At 49.1% G+C, this 23,017-nt stretch overlaps 2 protein-coding genes across 6 annotated transcripts; one reads left to right on the forward strand and one right to left on the reverse strand.

Annotated features, from left to right (window-relative positions):
- Positions 1–4,241: 4,241 nt before the first annotated feature.
- polo (Serine/threonine-protein kinase polo) lies at positions 4,242–15,194 on the reverse strand. The gene is made up of 10 exons (XM_037237102.1): positions 14,896–15,194; positions 11,100–11,324; positions 10,697–10,914; positions 9,557–9,652; positions 8,408–8,607; positions 7,663–7,773; positions 7,035–7,199; positions 6,535–6,688; positions 5,703–5,949; positions 4,242–5,126 (listed from the first exon to the last, which is right to left on the reverse strand). Exons 1-10 carry the CDS (start codon positions 14,995–14,997, stop codon positions 4,857–4,859), a joined length of 1,788 nt encoding a protein of 595 aa, XP_037092997.1. The 5' UTR covers positions 14,998–15,194; the 3' UTR covers positions 4,242–4,856.
- A 289-nt stretch (positions 15,195–15,483) lies between these two features.
- Positions 15,484–22,377, forward strand: LOC119113132 (PIN2/TERF1-interacting telomerase inhibitor 1). 5 transcript variants are annotated; one of them, XM_037237478.1, is made up of 6 exons: positions 15,484–15,503; positions 16,868–16,976; positions 18,306–18,428; positions 18,799–18,964; positions 21,265–21,508; positions 21,732–22,377. In XM_037237478.1, the coding sequence occupies exons 2-6, from the start codon at positions 16,904–16,906 to the stop codon at positions 22,227–22,229; spliced, it is 1,104 nt and encodes a 367-aa protein (XP_037093373.1). In that variant the 5' UTR covers positions 15,484–15,503; positions 16,868–16,903; the 3' UTR covers positions 22,230–22,377. The 5 variants fall into 5 exon arrangements, with proteins under 5 accessions (XP_037093373.1, XP_037093370.1, XP_037093371.1 ...); XM_037237475.1 differs by having other exon boundaries at positions 15,492–15,524; XM_037237476.1 differs by having other exon boundaries at positions 15,497–15,520.
- Positions 22,378–23,017: the final 640 nt, after the last annotated feature.

Consider the following 23,017-nt stretch of genomic DNA (forward strand, 5'->3'; position numbering starts at 1 on the left):
CGTCGGTCGAACTCTAGGCAATATGAAAGCAAAATCTGCGTGTTTCGCCAACGTTACCGTGATGTCAACATATTGCACTCCCGTTTCAGCTCCTAAATTTCCATGTTCTGGTTTTTTTCCTGTTTTTTTTTGTGTTAGAAATAACTGAACTTTGTTAAAACCAAACTTAGAATGCACAATGAAGTCAACTATCATATGAAGGCGCGCAACATTTCTGTACTGGCCCCGTGCTCCAACGAGTGTGCCATATAATGCATTCTTTACCAAACTGTGCATCTGTCTGCATGTTTCCCTGCCCGTAAGGTCTGGTCTGCACTGGTAAGTTCACTTCCGCTTCTCCGTTCTCCGTCTCCGTTCTTTGCCTCTGGCCCGGTCACGTTGACGACTGACGTTGTGCGGGCGTCGATGACCGAAGAGTTTTCATTCCGGTTCAGCGGTTACACATGCAACTCAACGCACATGGAGGCGCACGCTGAGCTGCCGGTCATGGTGCCCAGACGGAGCGGCTCGGTGGGGCCCTGCAGCCCAGGACCGACGCCAGCTCTTCGGCCGCCAAGGATGCCTGGCTGTCGAGGTCCAGCATGACTTAAATGATACACTGTCCTTTTGGGCCAGCGGCACTATATGCAGCAGGACGCTAGAGCTGGTGGCTGCACACAGGTGCCGATGTGTGTAGAGCTGTGCTCGTCTAGGTCTGGCCCGCTGGCCGTCCGAGGTGGCCGCTCCAGCCGCTTGGCTCCATGGAGCAAGGGATGGTGCCACTCTCGGCATTTCGCTATCGCCTTGCACGGCCTTTTAAGCGGACAGCGGCGCGTCACGTGTCCGTCGGTCGGACAGACCCAACACAGCTTATAGTGGCTCACCACTTGGGCGCGCTTGCTGTCGCTAGCCCCCGCAAACGACGGGCGATCGCAATCGCACGCTGTGCGGGGTTGGCCGTACTTCACACACTCCGCACTGGCTGACCATGCAACTCAGTCTTAGCTGTGGCCGTCACCGCAAACGTGCGTTGATCGCGTTACTGTGGCCATGGCTGGTCTTTGCCATTGTGGCTGTCGTTCGGCCCAAGAGTCCAGTTCCTCGTTGAATTACGACCCGAGCTCCGCCCACCGAGTTGATGTCATAACTAAACGCCAATGGGGGACGTCTTTGTTCCAAATATGGGCGCAAGTAGAATCAGCTGGTCCGACCCCATGGAGACAAGGTACGCAAGACTGGCGCAGTTGCATATTATTCCTACGACAATGTGTTATTCCTATTTTTATATTGCATTTTTTAAATTTATATGACAGTTTATTTATATGACAATAAATTATTCCTATGACAAGTGAACTGTAGGTAAATATATCATAAACGATGAATCATTATCGCCAAAATATACGATTACCTCTTCACATGAGATCGAGACCTGCCTATTTACCGGACATAACAGACCGTCTACAGCACATCGACCGTAGCTATGCGTTGCTAGCGCAACACCAACGACTAGTAAACAAACCCACTTACTTCGCCTCTCGGCCGAGTAGGGAATGGGCTTGGGTCGTGCCCTCATAGGCAAGGAATGGGCTTTCCCCGAAGTAAGGAATAAACTTCCGTTCGCTTATAAAGAACGGGGCCTGGGTCGGGAGCGTCAGCCGCGCAGGGCGGCTGCTGACCACCTGTTCGACGCAGCGCCAGGCCAAGGCGTGGGGAAGTCTGGCAACAACCTGCAGCCAGGATGGTGTCATACCCCAGCAAGCTCAACACCTTGACGGTGTTGTGTAGAGTCGTGGACAGAGCAGGCAGAGAGCTGACGTGGTTGTTCTTGGCTGGAGGGGTGGCGACTGGCGCTCCAGCTCTCTGAGGGCTTCGCTGCACAGCTCTCCATGGCAAAGCAGAGCTGTGGGCGTTTCACAGACCTCTAGTCAGACAAGACTGCAGATGAGCAGGCTTTTTGGCGTCTTTTAGATCCCGCCGCTTGTGCACCATGGCTCTGGACAGCGAGCTACACCGAAACCTCTCCAGCAGCGAGCAGCCGAAGTTCTCAGGACTTGAGCTCCGGCAGGCGCTGTGTCGAGCTCGTGAACTGTGCGGGTGGCTCGCGAAACCAAACCTCCGAGCGGCTGAGAGCCGCTCGATCCGGCTCCGTGTGCGCCCCCGTATCTCTGCGACTGGCAGAGCTGATGCAGTAGCAGATGCCGTGGTGCGTCAACAGGGTGTGGCGGAGCGCCACGGATGTCACCTGGGGACGGCTTCTCCTTGAAGATGCTGGAGATCTTCATCCTCTTCTATCAGCCTCATCTCGAGCTCGTCCCTATCGTGCTCCTCCGCGGCGAGCTGCACCAGCTCAGCTGCTTGCTCCGGGGCGCGCTGGGCTTCTCGCTAAGCTTACTCCTGCGCGCACTAGGCCTCTCGCTCGGCTTGCTCCCGGGCGAGCTAGACTTCTCGCTTGGCTTGCCCCCAGGCGCGCTGGACTTATCGCTTGGCTTGCTCCCGGGCGCGCTGGACGTCTCGCTTGGCTGGCTCCCGGGCGCGCTGGACTTCTCGCTTGGCTTGCTCCCGGGCGCGGGCCTCTACTCTCTGGGCCTGCTCGATCTTAAGCCTTGAAAGTTCGGCCTTCCGACGCGCCTGGCTCGCTCGGGAGGACAATGCAGACGTGCAGGTGTTGATTGTATCATAAGCCTCCAATGTTTTATAACATCGCATGCGTATCACTGGCGTTGCGTCTCATTTGCATGTATTGCGTGTTGTGCTTATTTATGTAGTATGTACTAACGCGGCGTTAGAATAGTCACTCGCTGGATTTCGCCAAGGTTCGCAATGATACTTATACAAATACTTATAATAATATTCATAACAATAACAATAATAATAATAATAATAATAATAATAGCAATGAGCTGGCGATGCTCCGTCTGCCGAGTTCTTTTTCACTAAGCGTTTCACCAGCTTTCCCCATCACTGCGCCCGAACTAGCCACTGTACACTGTTAAGTTCACCGTTTATGGGATCAAACAGGCATTCACTAGTCCACTGGCAACTGCACAATCTGGCTCGGAAGACCTTTTGTTGCGTACAAACGCCGAGGATGAATTGTTTGTAAGCTATTTTAGATGTATTATTGCCAAAGGAAGATTGCGAAACTAAAACAAGGAAAAACGAAAAACATGGACGACGGTAAGAGACTCACAGGTGATGCGGGCAGCGGCCGGGACGGATGTAAACTGCCTACCGATTTACCTGGAGCATTGGCGCGGCGCGCCCCCCGGCGTGCCCCCACCACCAAGACACGGCTGAACAGCAGCCCAGCGTCGTCCGGGCGGGACTGACGTCCGCGAGGGAGACGCGGCAGAGACAATAACAGCAGCAAAGGTGCGGGCTCCGGTGGGACTGACAGGAACAGATCGCAAGGAAACATGTAACACCAGTTAGAAGGCACTAAATAAGGCGGTAGGTCAATCTTAAACAGCAGGCGAAACGATGCACACACAATCTAAAAGAGGTGTTGAAATATATACACGATATTGAACCCATGACAACAGTATCTCAAGTGGGCATCGTCTATCACTTTTTGGTTTCCACGTATGGAAACGTCGGTCCCGGCCCTCTATATGCAGGTTTCTTCTCTGCCTTAATTCGCACACCAGACTCTCCGAACAGATTTTGTCAGCTGTTTTTGAGCTCGGGGTTCTGATCGGGCAGTGTCGGAGCCACTGGCTGGAGACTGTTGGAGCTGCGAGGGCGCAGGTCGGTCCAAAGCTCGTCCTCGGAATATTGCCACATTGGCCGACGATGGTGCCCGGCGCTTGCCGTTGCTACTGAACAGTAACACTATGTTAGCACTAACAAATAGGTCACGCGCAACCACTCGTAACGAAAGTGTTTTTAGAGGCCACCCTGGCAAATGTACACTATTGGGGATACAGTACTGGGTTCTTCGGGAATCCCGTAATTGTCAAGAAGTGAATCCTATGATCCAGATTTATATCGATCCTGGGATTAACATTCGGCACGGGCCCAACAGTTCACATCTCATGACAGTGATTGATGTTTCCATAAAGATATGTCTGAATCATCAGATCCTCCCGGAAAATTCGGGGCTTACAGCGAGCGTTACGGTTGGCAGCACCGCACGTGTGAAATAGGTCCAGATTCACGTCACCAAACGCATAAAATCACTACACTATGGACTGGTAGTGATGCGCAGGAATGTTGAGTGCTCGCGCCCTCATCGCCGGCACGGAACCGTAAAACGGAGAACAGTTCTACCACCAACATTTATTTTCGCACTTGCTGAGTTAAAAGGCACCATGAACGAGCGCAGGTTGGTGGCCAAACTCGGCAAAGGCAGTCTCGTCGGGCCGACCATGGTGGCACCCTAACCTCTCTGTACAGTAGGGAAGAGCAAACCCCGCGGCCCAACGGGGCAGAACATACGGGGCCATGCAAGTGACAGTCGCACAAAACGTGCCGTACGCACTCCCTGTTCCGGGCTGGGAATATGTGCTCCATAGGCACGATCACACGGCTAACGCAACGGCAAGACGACCTACACTAAACGGCCACCGTGCGGCGACCGCCGGTCACACACGGCACATGTCTCCTGCCGCGCGTACATGGAAAAGCTTGGACAGCAACGCCAGGCGCGGTCCCGACGTCGTGAAGTTTCGCGCAGCAGCACACTCGCACCTCGACCACGTCTTATCGACACAGGCTCTCACACACGGACGGCTCACCGCCGAGACCGGATCCACGGAACCATCACCGCCCGGAGAACACGCGCGGAGCCGGCGCGCTCCTGCCCCACCTTGTCTGAGGCGGCCTCTGCCACGGCCGCCGCTCCAACTCCTCACAGGTTGACCGCGAGCACGCGCCGGCTAGTGAGCCGACGGCGGCGCGGCGGCGGTCGGCGTCGGTGCCACCTTGCTCTTGGCGGAGGCGCTGGCCGCGCTCACCGAGCGCGAGGTCAGCAGACGCTCCACCATCGCCTTGGCGTACAGCAGCCGGCTGGCCAGTTCCTTGCTGCAGCCGAACTCCTCGATCAGCGAGAAGCGGTAGGTGCGGAAGCTCTTCTTCTCGTCGATGTATGTGATGGCGCCCATCATCGGGCACAGGATCACCTTGCTGTGGTCGTCGAAGAAGTTGATCTGCGGGGTCACAGGCACAGTGTGAGGATCTAAGCGCTCAACAGTGATGTGACGTGACGTATCACCCGGTGTGTGCGCTTGTTTGCATCATGTTTACATCACGTTAGCATCATATGATAGGCTTTAAAGATGATATGGTATCGGTATTACAGATGATGATGATGTAGCACCCGACGTCGGCAGTCAGGCATATGACAACATTCAACCCGCCCACACAAGTGGTCCGTCCAACCGCAAGGTGGCCCGCAGCGTACTGTTGGGTCTGCATTTGCACTGTTGGTGAGACGTCACCGCACGGACCTGCAGTTTACCATTCGTAATGAGATGCCATCGGCGACCGTACAACCCCCTTAGTTGGCTATCGCTGCAGGCAGCTGATGAGCCATCAGCATCACCACTCCCGGCGAAAACCGGAGCGTCGAAAGCCTCCGGCGGTGGGAATGGGACCCGGACCTCCCGATCCAGCGTCCGGGCGGCGATCAGGGCGGTGGCGGAGCCAAGGTGGCGTGACGCAACTGACCTACAGAGTGCCGTTGGTGAGGTGCCGCACGATCGCCGAGAGGCTGGGGAACTGACCTGCAGCGTGCCGTTGGTGAGATGCAGCACGATCGCCGAGCGGCTGCGGAACCAGGCGCGCAGGCTGGGGATGCGGCTGAGCTCGTCCCCCTCGCGCGGCTTCATGGCGGCACCCGCCTTCACCAGGTGCTCGTTCATGTAGTTCCGGAAGTACTTCAGCAGCACCACCTTCTTGTTGATCTCCTTCGGGTACTCGTTCATCGTGTGGTAGTGCTCGGCGCCGTCCCGTTCGATGTAATGGATGTCTCTGGAGGTGGCGGTGACAATGTCGATTGAAAAATTATTCTTGCATCTTCACCGATGGAGCTTGTTCAAAGCCGTGTGAAATTCAACCTCACCTCAAAACAAACCGACACCTACATAAAAAGATCGTTTACGACACCGTCTCCTACCAAATATCCAAAGAGCTATACAGGTGTGACACGGCACGTTTGGTGCGCTGGTCGCTCGGCTAGACAAATAATGCAGTCATCTGCTGCCAGTCCCCACCATGGCTTTTATCAAGCAGCACCACTGATGGCGCGACTTGACAACAGGCCACACACCATGGAAATGGCAACTGCCCCCCGCAAATAATCGTCTAAAAGCAAGCACCTGCAACATGTCAAGCCTACCGCACTGCAAACACATGGTGGCATGATAAGCACTGATGGTGTTTGAGTGCATCATTTAGCCAAGCGTCACCAAACTCCCAACAATAAACAACATGTCCAAAGAATGAAATGAACCAGCAAAACCACTTTACTGAGCATGGGCACTGCGCACCTTCAAGACGAATGAATAAAGCGTATCTGTAGCTAAAACCGGCGAAGGTTGTGGAGTCGACACTCACTCTCCATTGGCGAGGAGCAGCAGCTTGGTGGAGTCGTTGAAGATGATGCCGATGGAGTCGTCGCAGAGCTGGTATCCCAGACCGTACTTGTCCGAGTAGTCCACCCACTTGCTGAACCAGAGGAACGGCACGGCGGCGGGGTCCTCGGCCTCGTCTGCGGACAGGAGGCCGTACCACTGACGGGACGGTCGCGCACAGATCCACACACCCGCCGCCAGAGCCGCGCCCGCACGCCATAGCGAGGCGCTCGCAGACCCCCGACACGGGTACATGAAGCTACACGCTGAAAGCCCGGTCCCATGACCTGGGGCCGTGCCAGATCAAATCATACCGTGAGCCTTGAAGAGCATCGGCCGCACCAAGCCGGCCGCTCTGACGCCAATACAAACTGACTGATTCAAAGGATGTGCTGACAGACCCTACATAGCGTGAGTGCGGGGTGCCGGCCAGCAGACGCGGCGGTGCCGCCCCGCCCCCGCGGCGAGACGAGCCGCGCGTACCCATCTCGACGTTGGGCCGGTCGGCCGGACTGGAGTCCAGCAGCTTCTTCAGCTGGCTGTGCAGCTCCTTGAGGTAGCAGTCGCGGTTGGCTCGCTGCTGCTCGCCGGCCGTCTCCGGCTGCGACGCCGCGCACTCCTTCGCCCCGGCGACGTTCGGCGCCGAGTCTGGAGGCAAGTGGGGCCTTACGGTGCGCTGAATCCCAGGGGGGAGGAGCATCCTGCGTCCGGACGCTGCTGCACGGCGGCAAGCTGCCGAGATGCGTCGCGGGCCCCCCAACACACACGGACACGATACATGATACACGAGACGCTCCACCTTGACCGCAGTGCCACTGCGCCCCGCCTATCAGCGTCAATATCCAGCCACCAAAATGGGAACACATTCGCCTGACCGGTGGCTTCAGCGAAACACCCACTAAAATCTCGCATGGCACTCATCCCGTACTTAATGTCCCGTTCACATTGGCTAAAGCGTTAAGTTACGGGCGAAGTCAAGATGACCACTAATGACGCCTAATGTCCCGAACTGGTGCTCACGCGAAGTCCCAAAAGTGTGTCACTGCTGGCTGTCGGGCCCACCGTTCTCGGGGTCGACGCCTCTTGTGGCTCCACCACCGCCTAAACCCACCTTTGTTGATCTCCAGCAGCGGCCGGCGCGCCACGATGCTGACGTTCATCTTGGTGTCGAACCGGGGCGCCATGGTAAGACACGAGGTTGGCAGCCGGATCGGGATGTAGCCTGCGAGGCGGGGCGGAGTCAGACACAGTCCGCAGCAGCAGCAGCAGCAGCAGCAGCAGCAGCAGCGTCGGCGGCTGAGCGCTCCGCGCGGGAGACAGGCGTCGTAATAACCCAAGCCCCGACCAGGCTACAAGCCGGGCGTCGAGGAGCGCGGGAGGACAGCAACGGATGCGCCGGCAGGAGAGTGCTGGTACAGCTGGGAACCCTGATTGGGGCAGGGAAAGTCAAGTGTTGATGATGTCGATGTCATTGGAAATTGGTGACAATTTGAGTTTAAGCGCGCGTCAACAGCTAAGGCTATTCTGCGCCAATCATTGGGGATTCCGGGTACATCGACTACCAGGAAGATTCACCCGTCACGCATGCACTCAATGCGGTCATTGACGACCTGCAACTGTCGGCTGAATCGTAAACGAAACCCTGTAAAACTCCCACGCACCCTCGACAGCTCAAAGCGAATACGTTTTCCCCACCCACACTTCTGCTCCTCAGTGTAAGTAAGGTATGCCGTGGTGGACAAATCATGATGACGATTCGAGTTTAAGGGCACGCCGACGTCGGAGGCCTTTGGCCATGTTCTGTCCATTTGTGCCCCTCGCCATCGACGGTGCGCCCAGCCCAGCGGCCGGCTCACCCATGGTCATGAAGTCGTCGTGGAGGACCTGGTCGACGGTCGGCCGCCGGTTGGGGTCGCCCTGCAGGATGCGCTGGATCAGGCTCTTGGCCAGCGGACCGACCGTCTTCGGGATGCTGTACTCGTTCTTCTTGATGCGCGTGTACGTCTCCTTGAGGCTCTCCGTCTCGAACGGTGGCCTGCCCACTAGCAGCGTGTACCTGGCCGAACGGAGCGGACCGGTTCACGCGGGCAAGCCAGACTGGGCAGTTCACACGATTCAGCATCGCAGCAGATGGCGTCAGGCAGCTCTTTTGGCACCTATGCACAGGTCGACAATGTTGATGCAGATTGGTGTGGCTGCCAGCAAAGACGCAGGGCAAAACTGTACCTTCCGGTGCTAAAACCGTGCTCACTCCATTTGACATTGGCTGCTCCACCCATGTGTTAACATCACTCAGAGTACACTTCGCAGCACCAATTATAGAACACGTCACTCACAGTGACCATTTGTTTTAAAGTTTCACGTCCAGGCCGTCCACTGCTCCGACTCACAGGACAGCAGTCCGATCGAACCACATGCCAAGGCCGCTTACTGCTCCGACTCACAGCATACAGCCGATCGACCACACGCCAAGGCCGCCCACTGCTCTGACGCACAGGATGCAGCCGATCAACCACACGCCAAGGCCGCCCACTGCTCCGACTCACAGGATACAGCCAATCGACCACACGTCAGGGCCGCCCACTGCTCCGACTCAGAGGGTACAGCGGATCGACCACATGCCAAGGCCGCCCACTGCTCCGACTCAGAGGATGCAGCCGATCGACCACATGCCAAGGCCGCCTACTGCTCCGACTTACAGGATACAGCCGATCGACCACACGCCAAGGCCGCCCACTGCTCTGACCCACATGACACAGCCGATCGACCACATGCCAAGGCCGCCCACTGCTCCGACTCAGAGGATGCAGCCGATCGACCACACGCCAAGGCCGCCCACTGCTCTGACTCACATGATGCAGCCAATCGACCACACGCCAGGGCCGCCCACTGCTCCGACTCACAGGATACAGCGGATCGACCACACGCCAAGGCCGCCCACTGCTCCGACCCAGAGGATACAGCCGATCGACCAAACGCCAGGGCCGCCCACTGCTCTGACTCACAGGATGCAGCCGATCGACCACACGTCCACTTCGAAGCTGTGTCCTTTCTTCGCCAGGATCTCGGGAGCAATGTAGTTCGGTGTGCCACACAGGGTCCTGAAAAATACACACCAAGTTTAAAAACCGCAATTAGACCTGCGGGCGCGTATCTGCTGTGAATGAAACTGTCGTACAAAATGTATCGGTACACACTACACTGATCGCATGTTTGGGTTTTAGGGAGCTGGGATAAGGTCATGCAACATTTGTTGGTATGCACAAGAGATGTCGTCCAAGTAACAGCATAGGTAGTCAAATTTCTCCAGGGTCCGGTTTCATGAAGGGGCATTACGAGTTTACTGATTTTTAAGTTACGTCGTTTAATGCCCGCAAGAAACAAGCTGATTTACTAATATCTCTATTTAAATTCGTTGGCAGATAGAACGAGGCCGGAATAAGACGGCTTGCTCTGGTCTTTGTCTAACATATCGTTGTCTTTGTCTATGGCTTCGTACCACGAACATGAAAGTGCGTAAATTCGTACTTTTTATGAAAATAGGTCCAACTTAGCAGTCGTGAAAACAACACCTACGGAATCCTCGAATAATTCGATGAAGCACTATGCAAGCTGTGAACTGTCATCCTTGTTCGCGGAATTTTTTTCTCGGAAATTAGCTCTAAAGCCCCCTCCTCCCCCGACTGCCAACACATTACTTTTATTTCAGCAACATGGCAGGTTCGAGGTTGTTCACACGCCAATCTCCCACGCTAATCCCAGACGGGGGGGGGGGGGGGGAAATCGAAGCACCTCAACTAGGCCTCCAATCCGCGCCCGAAACATTGTGAATAAAGTATGAGAACAGCTACGGAGCACCCACTAGCACCAGCACACCACAAGGCTCGCTCGCGCCACTATGCCGCAAATGCTTCACACCAGACATCAATGCGCCCACAACAATAAGAAAATTTAGAGTGCACGATAACCAGGGACGGGGAGGTAAGGGCATTGCACTCAGGAGCTCAGCAAAACCATCCCCATCCTAAGTGAACCAGAACGCAGATAGCTCTGCTCCGTTTGTCATATGCCCACGTAATGGACTTTGCTGTCAGAAAATCGGCTCTCGACATCACGCGGGCCGCCGCTGTCACACCAAGACGTACCTCTTCCTCTCGCCGGCAAAGTCGACACGGGTGGCCAGGCCAAAGTCCCCGATCTTGACCTCCATCTCGTCATTCAGGAAGAGGTTGCCCAGTTTCAAGTCGCGGTGGATAATGTTTCGTTCGTGGAGGAACTTGACGCCGAGCAGAATGTGCTGCAGGAAGTACCGCGTCTCCGGCTCGCTGATAGCCTTCCGCCGCTTGTGTAGCTCCATGAGACTCTGCACGGTACAAGCATTTATGTATGAAGCTGCTGTGGGATGACTCATATCAACATATGTTACATGCTGTTAAGTACGCTCGTCCGAGTTGTTCAGAAGCTACGAATAAGCATACATTCGACGGCTGCTTATCACGCACTGCATGCGATGTCTAGCCTTATGATATGACAAATAACCTAACTTACCCGTTTTCTGCACAGCTCCAGCACAATGTACACATTATCAGCATCCTCAAAGAAGCTGGAAAATCCCACAATGTGCTTGTGATTTAGTTCTCTATGAATTGTGATTTCTTGCGTCATCTTCTCCTTTTGGTGCTGCTTCACTAGAAGCGCCTTGGAGACTATTTTTCCAGCTAGAACTTCTTTGGTGTCTGGATCCACAAGCTCGTAGCATCGCGCAAAACCGCCCTGTGGGTAAGAGGAATGGCAGCACATGAAGTACATGCTCCCCCCTACAACACCCATACACGACATTGACAAATATAGGTATATGTTAATTATGAGGCAAATGAGACATTTCGTTCTTACAATCCTGAACACTGTTCATATTGATCACCAAAACTTTGTAGTTAAATGTACACAAAAACGGCTTATATGTCGCTTCCCTGATATCAGGTAGTAGTTGGTGAATTTTGGGGATTTAGGTTACTTCTTTATTACCAGGTGTTTGTTGGTCCTGAGGGGGACCTGAAGGTGTTTGGGCTATTAATGTGTATATTGCACCCGCAAAACACTGGCAGCTTGGAGCTTTGAACGTCTAGGCATAAGCCTTCAAGCTGCCAAAAAATTCGGGGTAGTCAGACATAATGCATTAACACGCGCCCGGGTGGCCGCCAAGATACCCTTCGCTCCGGTGGGGTGGGGGGTGGGGGGTCAATTTGGCCCGACTGAGATCTCGGAAACTAAAAAAGCTAGAGACACCAAGTTTACAGGGTGTGTTTATCTGTACGTGAACTCACTCAGGTTAAAGTTTCAGGTCCCTGGGTCATGACCTTCGGGCCAATAAAGGTCAAACAAGGTCAAGTTCCAGATTGGTCCCCAAAGTGCCCCCAGACCCTAGATAACCATTTATAAGCAAAAGGTTATATTCTCATTCAAGGTCAGTAACCTTGTCTGACCTTTTGAAGGCCAAGGTGACCAAAATAATACAAGATTGCTTTGAGTTTTGCATTTAACTAAGCGACAAAGATTACGCTAGGCAGCATGTTCCTAAACAAAATGTTGACCTGGGTCATTTTAGGTCAATGACATAATCTAACCTCTAAGAAGTCTATGAAAGATGTATAATGCAGTTCCTGCTATCAATAAACTCGAAATGAGCACCAGAAACTATCCCATACAGCACGCCCTAGAGTAACAAAACAGGTTGGTTTTGACCTTGTGTGACCTTCATACCCGACCTTAGGTCATGTTATTTGCTCATTCAACTGTTGTGCTGCCTAAGAAAGCATCTCAGAGATGTATGGCTTCGTTTAACACTCCGTTGTTGGACCAGATTGAAGGATTCTCACAAATTGCATTCGCTAAAACCATGGTCTGACTTTGACCTGCCATAGGTCAGTGACCTTACAAGGTATATCTAAATTTTTGATGCCAAACGATCCGCTATTCAATTGTCTACAGCTATGCAAAATTTGGCGCGGCTACGCCGCGCCGTTCGAAAACCATTCTGGACAAAACCTTCGGGGAGGGGGGGGGGGGGTGGCAATTTGACCTCTCCACCCGAGCGCGTGTTTGATTAAACATGCCTCAACCCTCCCAAGACCAACCATCACATGACAACAGCTGAAGGTCGAGCGACTTGCCAAATCTTGTGTCAATAATAACCAAATTGATTGGGACAATGCTCCATACAATTGCTTGACCTATGAATAATAACACTTCCAAAATATTCATTTATTACACTAACCAAGAGCAGTGTGTGAAAGCTTCACTGTGAAGAAACAAGATTGTTTTCCAGCTTGTACCTTAACATGAACTACAAAACAATGAAAACAAGACCATAAGTCAGGGTGATAATTGACTCCCAACTCATCATCCAATATTTGTGAAGCAATACTGGAAGGATCTCCAAAATTGATCTTATCTTAAAGGGTTAAAAATGATGACACGATACATGATCAACTGACTGACCTGGGTTGGCAAGTACCTGAAATGATCTGATAGTGCTATAATTAACATAATGAGGAATATACAACTTGTGTTATGCATACATGGGGAATAAATCCCTTTCAGGTGTCAATATTACAGTTTCTGCCTCTGCACCTAGCTACTGTACATCTTACAATTTGCAACCTTAATATTCAGTTTAAAAAGGCCAAGATATGACTCACAAATGGCTTATTTGTCCATCATATACTTTTGAAAAAAACATCACAGATCAAACCTATAAGGAACCTTGGGCAGGTGATATTACACCTAGCTACCTTGATAGTGTTTGAAAACAAACACTTCTATAACATGTTTTTAGGCCACCCAAACATTCATGGGATATCATTTTTCTGAAGGAAATTAGCTGAGGATAAGTATGAAAAGAAATCTTCAGGCCAGGAATGTTCATACATTATACCTGGTATACAACTGACAAAATCAGTATTGGTGTTAAAAGTTGAGTAGGCAAATATGTCACAATGGATTGGAAAACAAAATGAAGGTATTGTAAAAAGCATCCCAACTTAGTTCCACAAATTTCTGCATGAGGAGCCTGTTGAGTCTTACTTCACTTAAGGTTCATGAGCCTCTACCTAGATTTACTATCCTGCATTTATGGGATTCTATCTAAGATACCATGATATATATATATATATATATATATATATACATATATATATATATATATATATATATATATACATACATACAAATAAATAAATATATATATATATATATTATATATACACACAATGGTTTTTGTCAGAAACATGGCAATTTCAGCCCAGTGCATGTCATGATAGACCAGAATTGACTTTGAAAACCACATACTACATTATCACAGCAGTGCATTTAAGAAGTAATAATACATAGAAGTTTATGTTTAACACTGAAAATAGAAAGTCAAGCCACAAGTGCACTGCAAATTTATCCAAGCCTTCCAATGTTGGACAAATATATAAGACTACTTACAGGGGTGGCATATGCTGGAAGCTGCATTAAAACATAACAGATCATCTTAACCATAACTCTGCCTATGAATTCCATGCACTATCACAAGATACAGTCACAACACCCATTGCAGTAGGAGTACATTTTTGGCATGAACCTCATTTTTCCAATGCCTGTTTCTATTATGTGGAATCATGGTTACATAACCCAAAGCACTGAGCATCAGCAGCTATATAATAAAGCTTATGCTTGTGGCAAGCATGCAAGGATCCATGAGAAGAAACTAATGTTTATTCTATTGGATTACAAAAAGTCAATAACAATCAGGTGGAGACATTGCCCACATGTTCAACAATGGAGTACTTGTTGTCAAGCAAAATATTCACTGGCACTTTGCCTTATCTGACCATGTAGCCAAACCTAAAAAACATGCAAAATAAATGGATACTGGCACAATACAACTCCCCTCTTCCAGGATGCCACAAAGGAGCAAGCCATAAATCAATTATGAGAAAGGATGGGCTTGATAAAAATGAGACATAGATTTGCCTGAAAATGGTGTATTCAAAACCAATGGAGGGAGGTCAGCACATATCCATACAGTCAAATTTGTACCAGTTGCTTACACTACCCACACACAGAATACCAGCTTAGTTTCCTTTTCAGTTTAGGGCTCCACCCCTTTCTTTGAGCGAGAAATGGGTCAATCACTGTGAATCCTATTTCTGTATTATGTGTGGCAGGTCACCCATTTTCCCTGTGCATCCAACCAACCTTATGCAAAACTACACTACACCACACTACACACAAAAAAGGTCACCGCACAAGTACGACTACAGCACGTGTCTTAAGCTGTGGAATGAAAAAACACACAAACCTTTCCGAGGAATTTACCACGCTGGTATCGCTTTCTTGTCTTCGGGTCAACGATAACTTGAGCAATCTCCTTCGTCGTGTCAACTCTTGGACGTGAAGACATATTTTCCCTGCTGGTTGGTGGGACCTGTATAAAAGAAACCTGTTGCCCCGCTCCCTAAAAAGATACGTTCAAGCAATGCAGCAAATATGATGTAAAACGTCCAGTTATGCTGAAAGAATAAATCGGCACAAACCGCTGGCTTTCCAACAGGACGCGAGCGGACAACGCGGCGTTATCTTTTTCACGTATGAAGCAAAGCGATTTCCGCCGCAATACTTTCAAAACGGCCGCTAGCGCGCTGATCTGATTGGCCGAAACAGTTCACTCAAAATTTGTGTTCTACTGATGCTGCAGTAATGGAGGAATGATGTGGTATTCATGTCGATATTTAATTGAATAACTTATACTGAGAAAGTTTCAAATCAGACCTAGACTGTATGTGACACTTGTCAAACAAAAATAAATTCAAATTTGCGTGCTATGACAACATGCTGAAAACGAAACACATGCGCCGAATAAGGTATTGAAATGAATTGCCGCATGCCTTGGTGTTTGGCGTGAAAGTGGTGGGTTGGTTCACGTGGTGGGTGCGTGTATTTAGCGTATTTAGGGATTTTATAGCGCCGCGGTGTCCACCCTTCCCGCCAGGGTGAGAGGCAGCCGGCGCCATATAGCCTCAGCAGCTGAGTGTGTCGTAAAGCCCCAATGACATGGGATTCTATAGATCTGTGTATGTGTACAGACTCATGCACGATAGGACCGATCGCTTTGCACGCACAAGCGTTTGTGTGAATCCGGTCTAGCGAATTTTGCATTGGCGGGGGCAATCTTCATTGCAACCTTTATTTAATTTTTTTGCCATTCAATGTTGCATTGCGATTCGTTGGTTTTTGCTCTCATTTTGCACTCCAACATTGCCTTAATTATTCTGGACTAAGCAGGTGGACAGTGACAGCTGAGGGAGCCTTGTCATATGCTGACAAATGAGCTACTGATAGTGGGCAGTAGTGTTAGATTGAGTTTTGTTTATTTGTTGATGATAATATAATTTTTGGGGATGATATGGGATGATGATAATATAATTTTCTATCAAAGCACTGAATTTTGTAAAGAGAGGCTGATATGGCCATGGTCATAACCACTAATCAAAGACCTAGTAAGAAGTGCATAGGCTGTTTTTCATCATTGCAGAAGCTAGGCAGCTTATTTTCTGCATCAAGTTGTTTAATGCTGGGACTTTGAGCCAGGGATATTGGGTGTGCATGTTGTTCTTTATAATGGTGTGTATCAAATTATATGACAGTGTTAGGTGTGATGTGCATATATCATGTTTGGTTACTGCCTGAGTATGGAGGGAGCATTATTCACATAATAATTAGGTGCTGCCAATACCTTCTCACCTCCAGTGTTTGAGTTAAGTTCTGGCCTTGTGACATTATCACTTAGTATAAGATAATTATTGTTTTGCTGTATGTCAGAGGTGTGCAGTGTCATAAAACTCAATGTTTGCTTCTGGTGCACACCAATATTTTTTCCTTTAGACCATGTCAACATGCACTCCTGATGAGTCTTTATATTTACAATTATGTAATTTGTTTTTGAATCTATGGGGCTGTAAGGTAATCTGGGTAAAAGTGTAGCATTTTTGTAAAGGTAGCTTCCTGTATTATTTAAAATGTGTATCCAATGTATCATCAGTGGTGGATACAAATAAGGATGGAAAGTTATTCATACCTTATCTACACAATATAATACTTGTGCATGACCTTTGGCTTTTTCACATGGATAGTAAGTGATACATTACCTGTGCAACATTTACAGGCAATGTGTTAATTAGCTATATAGATATACATGCATTATATGTTTAGTATATACTGGGTATGCACTCAAAAACATGATATTCAAGTGTATAATCTTTGCCCTTTTTCAGATAAATCAATACATTAGAAGCTAATACATTCCAAGCATGGCGATGTTAGCAGAACAACGCCGCAAGAAGTCTTGGGTTTTGAATCCAAGAGGAAGTCAATGGGCTGAAGGTAATCTTTTTTCACATGTTAGTCTCTGTTTGAACTGCTAGGAATTAGTTTGGGTGTGCATCACCATGGTCTATATAACTTCAATCAGTGCAGGGTGGATACATTTTTCTTGGTTGTGCAAAGTGAATGAGTGTCCCATGCATGACTTAAAATTGTGATCTATGGATAGTGGTGAGGTCAAAGAAAAGCTTCTTTCAGAGAAAACAAAGAAAGACATTTTGGGTTCATAGATTGACACAGCTTCTGTAAGATGGGAATATAAAATATGTAATGTCATTCAAGTTGTGTCAGAAAGCAGATAACCTGGCTTCCTTTTCTTCCACAAATTGAGGTACTTTTCTCTGCATCTTGAGTGCACCCCAAATCATTGGTGTGCTTAGAATGTGTGAAATTGGTGACAAATTGCTCTTGTCACCATGTACTTGGGAGGTCAGTGAATTATTACATGTCACCTCTTCTGAAGTTCATATACCTGCTATTGCCTCTGTAGATTGATACACCTGCCTCTGCAGCACATGTGTTTGGCCTGGATGCTAAGGCACTGTAGCAGAAAACACACCATTTAAAGCTGGTTGGATTCAGATCTCGGCCATAATCTTCCTGGCAGTTTGCAAAACCATCCCTCTGGCCTCCTCTGCCTGTCTGTAATATTTGTGCACTTAGCATAAAAAACGTGGCTGACAATAGGCCAACAACTATAAGACGAGCAAGTGTCCCATCAATGAAACCAGCATTGGTTCACTGCTGCATCAACCTCCTTGCTCTCCCCTACACCCACTCATTTTGCTTGGGAAATCTGCTGCCGTGTACTGCGTCGTAAGGCGGTGGCGTAGATGCGCGAGTTGAAGTTTGGTGGTTGGTCCGCCAGCCGCATGCAAACCTGCCCAATCATCGTCCATTTGCCTTCATCCCATAGCCCTAAAATGATAATTTCTGGTGAAAAGGGCTCTAATCCAAACAACCAAAAGTGATGATGTAAGTACTGCACTCCAATGACGGCACTGCTTGTGATGCCTGCCATGAACAGAAACTGGGTTGAATTTGGAACATTTGGTACATATTGCAGCGTAAGAGGCAAATGACTGGCGAAATTAATGAGGCTGAGTAAATAAAGAAGAGGAGGCATCAACTTTCTACATAAGAGTGAACGATGTTATGATGTATCCAATTTCTCCAGTTGTTGTATGTTTAGACTCGATGTTTGATGTGTTTGTGTGTGTACAGTCCACCACTTTTTGGTGTGTTACCCTGCACTGATTTTGTTATTGCGTTCCGTAGTTAGCGTACATGGCGTATCGTCCCCTGTAATCGAGCACACCTTATTCCTAGATGACAGCAAATTTGGCCAGAAGATGTTGGAACAGATGGGATGGAGCAAAGGCAAGGGTCTCGGCAAGGAGATGAAGGGCATAACAGAACATATCCGGCCCTCTGTACAGAACGATTCTCGAGGTCAGTGCGAATGGTGTTGCCCCCACACATGTATTGTGCTCCTTACTGTAATGTTGCTTATGGTGAGTATCAAAATTCAAAAGGAGCAAATATGCTCGACAGTTTTTTGGGCATATGAGGTGAATAAGTGATGTTGTTCATTACTGATGTCTGCCACCTTTTTGCTTTGCTTTTGTTTACACTTTTTTGTGTGCAAAGGAGATGAGCGAGGTAGCCATGGGTTTCCGACGAGCACCACGGCGTGAATAAGTTGCGATTCATCGCTACACCACTTGCCATCCAAAACCTTTTATTTGCCCGTCGTGTTCTGCGTCAAAATGTGATGGAGACACGGTAACAAGTAGTAAGGTTGTCTGAAATCTGTTCGCAGGCTTGGGATTTGAAGGAAAGAGTGATGAGTGGGTGGCCCATCTGGACGACTTCAACGACCTGCTGGCCAGCCTGCAGCAGGATCAGAAGAGCCAGGACAGGGATGACAGCAAAGTTCAGACAAAGTCCTTGGAAGAGAGATCAAGGAAGTCCAAAGCTCGTGTGCAGTACGTTTATAGTTATTCTGGTTATCATGAAGCAAGGCATACTGTAATGGGCCGAGCCAGTCCATTAACTTCTTATTGTTGATATTCGTTTTTGGTGTTATCGGCTTGTCTTTTCTGGTGGTTTTGTAAGGTAGTCTCTTCTCAAAGGTCGTCTTTCTTCAGAGAGGTTCTCAGCTGTTAGATGTCACCACTTACTATGCCATACGTCTATCGATTTGTGTTACGGTTAAATGAAAACCCGCGGCATGGGAGAAAGGCGACCTCATAAGTGTATTTTCGTATCATTCGACCATTATTTCATTTGCTTTCATCTGGGAGAGCTGGACAAATATGCGTGTACAATTTCTGCAATTTTAGAGGAATTTGCATCCATAACATCCCTTAAGATGGCGCGTGTTTTATATTCTTAATATTTACAACTCGGATAGATTTGATACATCTGCGATGTCGGGATTCACTTTGACGTGGTTCATAAGTTGACGTCGCTTGCCCGTCAGTAAACCTTTCAGTCCACCATTTTCCGCCTACTCGGCTATAATACATTCCAAGAGTTGGTCCGCTGAAACCCTCAGAGCTTCGACAAGCGCGGGCTTCAAAATACGGCGACCAGTGCAAGCTTAGGCGCACGGTACGATCATATTCCTCCGTTGGGACGTACAAATTGTATTTGTTTCGCTTTTCGCCATATGTGAGGCTGGAGAAGTTCAAGGAGGACGGGGCGCATCCGGTGCAGGGACATTTTGAGAGAGCTTCCCACCTTTGGGGCATATTTCAAAAACCCTGGTGAATTCGCGGGATCATTTTACGTATGCTAATATCATCGGGTAGTGTCCCTGCCACACCATTATGGTAGAATAAAGATATAAGTTTTAATTATTTTCTGGTCTAAATTACGCTGTCAAAATTGTAACAACACTACTTTTCTTCCTTTTTTGGTAGGCCCAATGTGTCTCCAGTCCGCGAATACTACAGGTGTCTAGAGCGCCGTCGTCATGACGATGGCAGAATCTGCTGGGAGCCGTTGCCATTTGTGACGAGATTTATGAGATACCACTTTTGTGAGATGCCACTTTTGAGCTGTTTTAACTCAAATTGCGGGCATGGGGGCTTAAAAGTGGCACCTCTACTTTTATGAATGATGTCAGTATAAAGGAGCGTTTGCGATTGGCACGGCAGGTCGCAGGGACCAGTTACCTGGAAGCGCATTGGTTTAAGTTTGAGTTAGTGCGTCACTGTAGACCATGTCATACCGCATTTCTCAAAGCCTTCGTGCGCTTCGAGAAGTGCTACTGTGCTAAACGCCATGGGGGAGAAATCAAAGTCATAGGCAAACGTTCCGTTAAATCGGCTGGATGATAACCTCATATCTGCATATCGTTTTATGTAAAGAAATGTATCGAGCTTTCGTATCGGTTATCGCGCACATTTTTGATACATTGATTTGTTGCAAACATTACAGAACAGACGTTGGAAAGAGCAGGGCAAATGAAGTGCGTTTCTTGAGGGTGGGTAGGGAGTCCAGCGATATTTTTCATGCGGTTGCGACCACTTGAAATATAAATTCTGGGCTGCTCAGAAGGATTTTGAGAAAACTGATGTTACCGATTAAATCGGACGTGTTTGATCCAACAATAAGTGAAAAGTACAAAAAGATGGTATGCTCCCTTTAGCCATCTGAGCCCTGCGTTGAGCGGGTCTTGAAACCTTTGTAGTGAATTCTACATTGTTTTGTAACTCCTACCCTGTGCATCCTACCTCGTTATGATTCCTACAATGTTGCGACACGTATTTTATCGTGACTCCGACCATCAACCTTGTAACTCTTACATTGCTGTAACGCCTACCTTGTGACTTCTACCTTGCTGTGACTCTTACCTTGTTGTTACTCCCAACTTGTTGTGACTCCTACCTTATTGTGACTCCTTTTTTATATTTGTCGCGGCTGCTTGAAGTTACAAGGATGAATGTGCTGGAAGATGCAAACAGCTAGGCTGCATGTTGTTTGTTGCGTCACCATCAATTTATCCCATTCTAAGGGGCTCCAACGAAGTCCTAGTGAAAAGATCGTAGCCCCTTCCGTGGGTCCGCGGGTGATCATGGGGAGAGAGAGAAAGAGGACCGACTTTTACCCCTTGAATTTTCTGGGAATTATTCCTGCGACATGAAATAGCCCAAGCTTTAGCCTGAATCTACTCGCGTTGGTGGATAAGCAATAGTTGAAGACCTGCCCCCGCCCCGCCACGATCTTTTGTGTCGATTCCGGCGTCTCTGGTGACCACCATCGCGTTTTCCGATCGCAGCTATCACAAGTTCACGCGCGGCAAGGACCTGAGCCGGTATTCGAGCCAGGATCTGGCGTGCATCCTGGGCGGCCGGTCGGGGGAGGCGGCCTCGCAGCCGGTGACGCCGGTCAGCTCGCGGCCGCCATCGCCACCGCCGCACGCCGGCAGCGAGCCGGTATCGGACGCCGAGCCTGACGCCCCCGTCACCGAGGTGGACTCGTCCTCCGGCTACACCACTATCGTCACCGGCAAGTCGGTCAAGGTGAGTGTTGTTAGGTGGCTTCCGACATCGGGATGGAGTTGTGTACGGTGGGATAATCGGGGATTTTGTTTTCTGTGCGCTTGTTGATATGTCTGGCCCGAACTGCAGGGAAGATGAGGTGCAATGTGTCTGCAACCGCAATTGCTTTGTGCTGAATGGATTGTTTTCTTAAAACATGTCTGCGTTTCCGTAATCGTGCTGAGTGAAGCTTACTCTTCGGCAGGATTACTTCGCCGAGAAAATGAGAAAAATGAAAATAATGAGGCTCAAGCGGCAACGGGAATATGGCGACGAAATGCAATCAGAAAACAAGGAAGACGGTGCAGTGTTGGAGAATGCAATAGCGGATTGTGTCGATGAAGAGTTGAACGAGGGAGAAAGCCTGGAAAGAAAGTTAAAGAAGAAAAAGAAACGGCATACATCAGCTGATGTGAACACTTCATCTGGTGATGGAAACGGTGAAGAGGCGCCCGCCGAGAAGCGAAAAAAGAAGAAAAGAAAAAATGAGGATGCTCAGGTAGGTGAGCACGGAGAGCAAGTGGTAGCAGAGAGCGTTTGTATCGAAACACGATTCGAAACTGATGGAGATAAATCATCGAAGAGACGAAAGATCAGTAATGCGGTCACGTCAGAGGACGCCGTGCCCACAGCCTCTGCTGGTGAAGCCTCTGAAAGAAAGAAAAGGCGAAAGAAAAATAAAACGAAGAAAGGTGAAGAATAGCAACTTTTAAATTGTGCTTTATTACAGGAGCAACCGGTAAATACGTGAATTACCAAGTGCTCTTGTCAACAGTGCGTAGAAGGGCGTCGGTTATTTAGGGTTGGTATATGAAATAAATACCGAAAGAAGCACGAAAAATCGGCATCAATCTAGATGTGTTATTACTTGTGTAATGTACCACACGCCTGGTGCATTTTGACATGCGTACCTGATCTTGGAGCACACATACTAGACACGAATCACTGCAGCCGACCTGAGCTGCATTTTCAAGAACAGAGCAATAGCTAGCACAAACATCATGCATTCCGACCTGACCAGGGCTCGTGAAATCACTTTCAGTCCGGCCAGGTCCCGTAAAATAGCGCACGTCAATGCATACAACGCACAGGAAGAAACCAGATTTCTGTGTACATCCAAACGTGAATCCCAAATCCTGAAGAATGTAGTGAAACATGTCACTGCTGATCCTGGATCATTCAGGAGCATCGAAAACTTCTGTGCTTGGAACACCAAAAAGATACATTATAATTTGAGGAGGCTGCTGCAGCTCAAAAGATCCTTGGCAACATGCTATATACAAATCGTAATATCAGTTACGCTCCTTAAGCGACAGCCCTTCTTGAGACGTATAACGACTACCACGGCCTTGGGTGGCGTCAAAGATGTGATCTGCAGGAAGCTCCGGCAAAGCCCCAGAGTGCCTGGGTCACATAAAGTCCTTTGTTATGATGCGTAGGAACCCTCCGTTCCCAGTAAATCCATTCACAAGCTGACACTTCTTCAGAGCC

The sequence above is a fragment of the Pollicipes pollicipes genome, unplaced genomic scaffold, assembly GCF_011947565.3.
Source record: "Pollicipes pollicipes isolate AB1234 unplaced genomic scaffold, Ppol_2.1 Scaffold_7261;HRSCAF=8764_pilon_pilon_pilon, whole genome shotgun sequence".
In the NCBI taxonomy this organism is placed as follows: Eukaryota; Metazoa; Arthropoda; class Thecostraca; order Pollicipedomorpha; family Pollicipedidae; genus Pollicipes; species Pollicipes pollicipes.

What these genes read in the sequence shown, in the direction of transcription:
- polo (XM_037237102.1), bottom strand. Translation starts at nt 14,997, where the DNA reads ATGTCTTCACGTCCAAGAGTTGACACGACGAAGGAGATTGCTCAAGTT. An exon ending in GCTGCTGGAGATCAACAAAG is followed by an intron (nt 7,200 to 7,662) that starts GTGGGTTTAGGC and finishes ACTTGCCTCCAG; the next exon opens with ACTCGGCGCCGAACGTCGCC. An exon ending in TCACCAACGGCACGCTGCAG is followed by an intron (nt 5,127 to 5,702) that starts GTCAGTTCCCCA and finishes GTGACCCCGCAG; the next exon opens with ATCAACTTCTTCGACGACCA.
- LOC119113132 (XM_037237478.1), top strand. Translation starts at nt 16,904, where the DNA reads ATGGCGATGTTAGCAGAACAACGCCGCAAGAAGTCTTGGGTTTTGAAT. An exon ending in AGGAAGTCAATGGGCTGAAG is followed by an intron (nt 16,977 to 18,305) that starts GTAATCTTTTTT and finishes CCTTATTCCTAG; the next exon opens with ATGACAGCAAATTTGGCCAG. An exon ending in TGTACAGAACGATTCTCGAG is followed by an intron (nt 18,429 to 18,798) that starts GTCAGTGCGAAT and finishes ATCTGTTCGCAG; the next exon opens with GCTTGGGATTTGAAGGAAAG.